General features: G+C 56.3%; 1 protein-coding gene across 1 annotated transcript in view; it reads right to left on the reverse strand.

The window, feature by feature from the left end:
• Positions 1 to 6,000, reverse strand: part of Crmp1 (collapsin response mediator protein 1) — a 59,624-nt gene that overhangs the window by 24,040 nt on the left and 29,584 nt on the right. The window contains exons 4-6 of the mRNA XM_004624578.2: positions 5,821 to 5,985; positions 1,895 to 1,956; positions 496 to 576 (exon numbers count right to left, since the gene is read on the reverse strand). Of these exons, the coding sequence (XP_004624635.1) occupies positions 496 to 576; positions 1,895 to 1,956; positions 5,821 to 5,985 (308 nt within the window). The remainder of the gene's footprint in view (positions 1 to 495; positions 577 to 1,894; positions 1,957 to 5,820; positions 5,986 to 6,000) is intronic.

The following is a 6,000-nucleotide window of genomic DNA, read 5'->3' on the forward strand; positions in this document are numbered from 1 at the left end:
GGCCAAGAGCCCCAGCAGATGACACACTTATGCCTCTCTCCAGACTCCCCACCCACTGGTAGCCCATCCCCGCTGACAGTCCTTTCTTCCCCCGTCCCACCCACAACCTCCACAGCCCGTCTGCTGTCAGGACCACAGGGGACATGCCTGTCACTCCACCCTGACTCCAGGCCCATGAAGCTGGTGTTTCCGGAGGACTCGAGCTCCTTGGGCTGACGTCCTTTGGCCCAGGTCACCTGTCCCAAGGAGACTGGAGGCTCCAAACCTGCATGCCACAGAGCCATCAGCCTGGCCCCACTGCACAGGTGAGAATGCAAATTCAAGAATCAAAATGACCCACAGATGCCACCCCACAGGTGGACCCCGGAGCATGTCTGTGACACTTGGGTCCTGGCCTGGCCTGCCCCACCCCATTCTCTCCTTGACCCAACCCAAGACGCCCCCTTCTGGCCCAAGGAAAGCAGACCCAGAAGTGGCGTCTCCCACACCGCTCACCTGAGCTATCAAGTCTCCATTCTCTGCGTGGACCAAAATCACTGCTCCCAGCCCTTTCAGGAAGGTGAAGGCTTCGTACAGCTGAGGAGACAGCGAGAGCACATGTGAGCTCAGAGCCACAGCAAGTGCAGGAGCCACAGGGACTGCGCTCTGTCCCCACTTCCATCCCTGTCAGCCTCTGCACCCCAGGCAAGGCTGTTCCACCAGTGCATGTCACCCACTAACCGCAAGCCCAGGAAAAGGCGGGCCTCAGCCCAGCTCCTTCCAGGCCCACAGCAGGAGGCTCACACAGGGCAGGGACGCCCTCACCACTGATGCCTTGTGCTTTCTTTGGACGTAGCTCCTAGGGTGCCTCAAATGTCAGCAGAGACAACCAGAGTAACCGAGTCTACCTGGCCTATGTAAAGCCACTCACAGGACCCAGAAGAGCATGTGAGGTTGTGACAACAGGGACCTGGGTCCTCTTACACACCTCTGTGGCTGTGACAATGGCTCCCATGACCCAGCACTCAGATGGCGTGTGTCACGCGGGCTTAGGTCACCTGCTCACGGTGGCCTGCACACCAGTGGTGGCTCACTGTCCTGGTCAGCTTCTGAGCTCCTCCAGTATGGTGCTGTGTGCACCGACAGCCCTATGAGGCCTCTGGCCCCATGGCAATGCCCAGGAACAGCCACCTAACACCTGGTGTCACCTGTGCAGGCCAGGTGCAGTCCCTGCACTCAGTCCTCTGCAAAGCTCCATGAGAGAGGGGCTGTTAGGAGCCTAAAGGCCCTGAGAGGTTGGGAAAGCAGCTCCAGGCTGCACAGCAAGCAGGCATGGTCAGGGCTTGTACCCCAGTAGGCTAGCAGGAGCATCCTGGGCTCCCTGTCCCACTAAAAAGCACACAAGTGACGAGGGGCCCAAGCAGAAGACCCAGCAACTGAAGGCTGGGTACCTGGGGGTGCCAGCCCTTGGGAAGCAGCTCCTAGCCTTGGCCTCCTCAGCTCCCTATACCCCACCTCGCCTGCCAGAAGCTGGAGGCTGGAGAGTCTGCAGCTCCTTTGGGTGGGAAGCTGAAGGACAGGACCAGCCAGCATCTCACTCCCTCCCGTCACATCCTGAACTGTGATCCCAGCTTTCCCCGAGCCCGAGCCCTCAGCGAAGCTCTCAGGAAGCTCAGGGTCCGAGCCTGCACCGGGCACCCGCCGTGCTCTCCAGGAACGGTGTGGCAGTGACTCTACCGGGACCCTGAGGAGTCCCCAGTGGGGGGAGGAGCCTTGCATCAGGCCTCTGGGCCCTGCCTGGGCCAGAAGCGGGACAGCTAGACCCAGGTCACGCTCCAGCACTGGGCCTGGGATCTCCCTGCTGGTCCCTGGTGTCCCCTGCCCTCATTACCGGCCCACTGGCAGGGACACCTACCTGGCTGTCAGACATTTGGTAGAGGTCCTTGTAGGCCATGTAGACTTGGAAGGAATTGACGCCTGCACGGAGATTCAAAGGAGAAGAGAAGCATGTTATTTCCAATAAATCAGCGACCACCACGCAGAGTAAACATGACTGAGAGCTCATCCCGCGCCGGGCTGGGCTGTCGCTGGATGCAGAAGTGAAGAAAAGCTCCTTCAAGGAAACCCCTCGTCAGCTGCCCTACATCTGCAGACACCCAGTGAGCCAGGCCCAGCCACACAATGGAGCCCAAAGAAGCAAAGCCCATCCCACAGCTCACACTTCTCAGGCCAGGTGGCTGCTTGGCCTGGTGGCATGGCAGAAAGCAAGGCAGCTTAGTGTCAGAACCCACGGCGAGGGCGCAGAGGGCCTGCAGTGGGCATGGGGATGGCCTTCCGCATTCCTCTCCTCAGGAGGGGCCCTGGAAGGCGGGCTGAGCAGCCTGGCACTCGGCCAGGCTGATGTGGAGCCCCTGCAGCACTTACGTAAAATTTGTGGAGAGGAACCTGTCTCCTCTCCTGTCCTCTCAAAAAATTAAAAAAAATTAAAAAAAAAAAATAGAGCCACAGATGATCCATCTCACAATCCCCCTCCTGCCTGTGTATCCAAAGGAAGTGAGACCGGCCTGTCCCAGAGACCTGTGCACTCCATCTTCACTGCAGCGCCGTTCCCAGCAGCTCAGGAGGGGACTCAGTCTACGTGTCTACTCACAGAAGCCTGGATGTAGAGACTGTGTCATGTGTACACCATGGAACGCTACGCAGCTATAAACGTAGGGCACCCTGTCATTTGGAACCACCTAGGTCCCTGGAGGACATCAGCCTAAGTGAACTAGGCACAGGCAGACAAATGCCACAGGAGGTCGCTGACTGGGACGGGGAGAATCCAAGAAACTGAACTCACAGCTGCAGAGAACAGAATGGTGGTTTTCAGGGGCTGGGAGCAGGAGGAGAAGACGCCTATCAAAGGACATGTATGTGATTTTCAGCTCAACAGAAGGAATAAACTCCGGAGATCTCTTGTCTGCTGCACTTGGAAGCTGCCAAGAGAGCATCTCTTAGGTGTCCTCCTCACAAAAAAAAATGAGATTCCAGGAAAGGATCTGGCACTTATCTCCCAAATCCGTTGTCCCTGACACTTGAGGAGGAGAACATCCCTATCAGCACCTTGCTCCCAGGCGTGGAAAACCCTGTTGGGTGTTCAACCTCCAGAACTCTCAGATGGTGAACATGCTGGGGGGCTGTTACAGCAGCAAGTCAAGACCGATACCGACCCGATGGGCACAGCTCCACCCTGGGTTTCCCTTCCTCACAGCCCTGACTAAACAAGGCTTTGAAAATTGACCAACAGGCAAGAAGCAGACACAATACCGCCTCAGGAGGAAAGCTCGGGGTCTCATGGAAAGTGAGCTGTGTGGGCCAACCCAGACGGTCAGCGCAGGCCGGCAACACAGAAGCCCAACCAACCAGCAGCCAGCGCTGCTGCAAGCCCAGCCACACGGCCTCCCTCTGACCATGAGACAAATGTCTGTCACGAACAGGCACAGTGTCAGTGGGCCCCAGGGAGAGGCGGTCCTAAGGGGAGGGTCCTGGGCCACCCACACAATGTGACCTCATGCACAGTGCAGAAGAGGAGGCAGGGCAGGGCTCCACCGAAGGGAAGGCTGCACCTACGCAGGGCTCTGTGTGCGCACGAGGAGTGTACGCATCACTCAACATTTCTGCATAGCCATAGGCAGTGGTTTACAAACAGGATGGATGTTTACATTGTCAAAAATTTATCACAGTAAAAACCATCTTGCCACGAATGTCCCCTCAGAATATTCCCCGTTGTGTTGAACACACTCATCCCATGGTTCTCGCCACTTCCTGCGGCAGCTCAGGAATCCTCATTCCTGAGGGTTTTCAGTTGCGTTGTTCTGGCTGCCTCTGACAAGCAAGCCTCCCCGCAGAGCCTGGTGGCCCTCAGCCCCAAAGGTGACAACCCCAATGCACCCTCCCTCGCTCTCTCCGTGTCCCCATGGCTCTTGTCCATGTGGTCGTCAACCTGCTACACAAACAAGCTGTAATGCACCAGGGAAGAAAACAGCTCTGGAGGAAGGTCTGGGGAAAGGCCACAGGTGCCCTCCTAGGAAGGTTCAGGTGGTCACAGCAGGATTCAGTGATCACAGGGAGGGATGAGGCTTCTAGGCAGACAGCAAATGCTACCGGACACAGACACACACACACACACACACACACACACACACACACACACAGAGGGGGCAACTGGGAAGTCACATAAGGAGACATACACACGGGACTCTCCCACGGCCAGGAATTAAAGAGCTGCGTGACAGCCACAATGGTTGGGTGGCCTTTGCTCGTGGATCAGCAAGGGCTTTGTGACTCCAGGACCCCTGCAGTGCAAGCCAGCAAGGCCAGGGACGCTGACCAGGCTGGCGCTGGGGAGGGTGAGTCATCTTGCAGGGAGCCGATTCCAGCCAGGGTCAGTGTCATGACCTTGGAGAACACTATCACCTTCCACTTCACAATTTCATTTCTAGAAATCTAAGGACATAATTAGAATGCAAAGGGATGCTCACATCGAAAGACGTTCACCGCAACATGATTTATAGTAAAACAAACAGAAAACCTAAGTATCCAATAAAAGAAAACAGCTAAGCAGATCTGCTGTTACGTCTTACGTCATGAGCCATTAAGAAGTTACTGATGAAGAGCAATGTTCCGCATAAGACGGTGAGTGAGAAGAGAAGGCTCCCAAAGAGCGGCAGCCGCCGACCGCACCAGGGAAGCGTCATCGGCACAGACGGGGACAGAGGCAATAATCCATCACATCACGGAAGACGGGACTGGAGCACGCAGGAGCCGGCGGAAAGATCCTTCCATCCTTCTAACTCTTGGCATATTAGAAATAATGACGTTTTTACAATGGAAAAACACAGCCCATGTGATTTATAAGCTAAAGGCGCACCCACCACCCAGCCGCTTTTGGGGGCTGAGTCAGAAGATCATTAATTTGAGATCTTCCTGGGCAACTTAGTGACTTAGCAAGCCCCTCTTCTCAAATAAAAGTAAAATTAAGAGGGTTGGGGGTGCAGCACAGTGCCACGCCCCAGGTTCGACTCCCCACACAGAAAACAAAATGAGCACCCCCTGGCTCTCCTCCCCAGGCGCCTCTGCAGGGAGCCCCGGGGCTGGTGGCAGACAGCCCCCCCCCCAGCCTGGCCCATCTGTCCTGCTTGCCTGCTGAGGCAGTCCTCTCTCCCTGCCAGGCAATGTATCTGCCCCCAGCAGGGTCCCCGACACACAGAGGACAACCAAGGGGGACACAGAAGTGTCACAGATGACAAATGTCCAATAATCCAAGTGACTTAGTCACTTTATTTGACTCAGCCTCTTTATTTGAGAAGAGGGGCTTGCTAAGTCACTAAGTCACAAAGGTGTCCTCGGAGGGCCCAAATAGCTCCAAAGAGGGGCTGGCTCTGGATACTAAAGAAGAGTGATTTTGAAAAGAAGAGAGTGGATGGGTCACAGGGCCGAATGGCACTGGAGAGGCACAGAGAAAGCACGCTCCTGGTGGGGGGACAGCTTGAGCAGGGGCCAGCAGGCACAGAAGGCAGGGGGTGACAGCCAGGACAACAGGTGCCCAAGACAGGTTAGGGAAGAGAAGAAAAATGAAGTCAGACCAGCGAAGGCCTTGAACACCAGGCCACAGCCAGTGGCCTGCCTCTGCGGACGAGGGACAGCCAAGAGCAAAGGGGCAGATGTCCAAAAGAAGGTCGCCTGTCCTCTCACTGTTTTTGTAGCAGTGTGCAGCTCATCACAAGGGCATTTTCCTCCCCCACCTCTGGGTCCGCCAGAGCCAAGGACTCCAGGGTCCCCTCCACAGCGTCCACTGACCTTTGTCCTGCACCAGCACCTCCAGCTCCTCCCGGACGCCATCGTACCAGCTCGTGATATCCACATGGAGTGAGTAGTCACAGCAGGACTTGGTGTCAGCTGCTTCATGCCACTTCTCAAAGGAGGTAAGCAAGCTGGAGCCAGGCTCAGGAACCACGTGGTCAACTGAGAGAGAGAGAG

Source organism: Octodon degus, unplaced genomic scaffold, assembly GCF_000260255.1.
Source record: "Octodon degus isolate 3935 unplaced genomic scaffold, OctDeg1.0 scaffold00006, whole genome shotgun sequence".
NCBI classification, from domain to species: Eukaryota; Metazoa; Chordata; class Mammalia; order Rodentia; family Octodontidae; genus Octodon; species Octodon degus.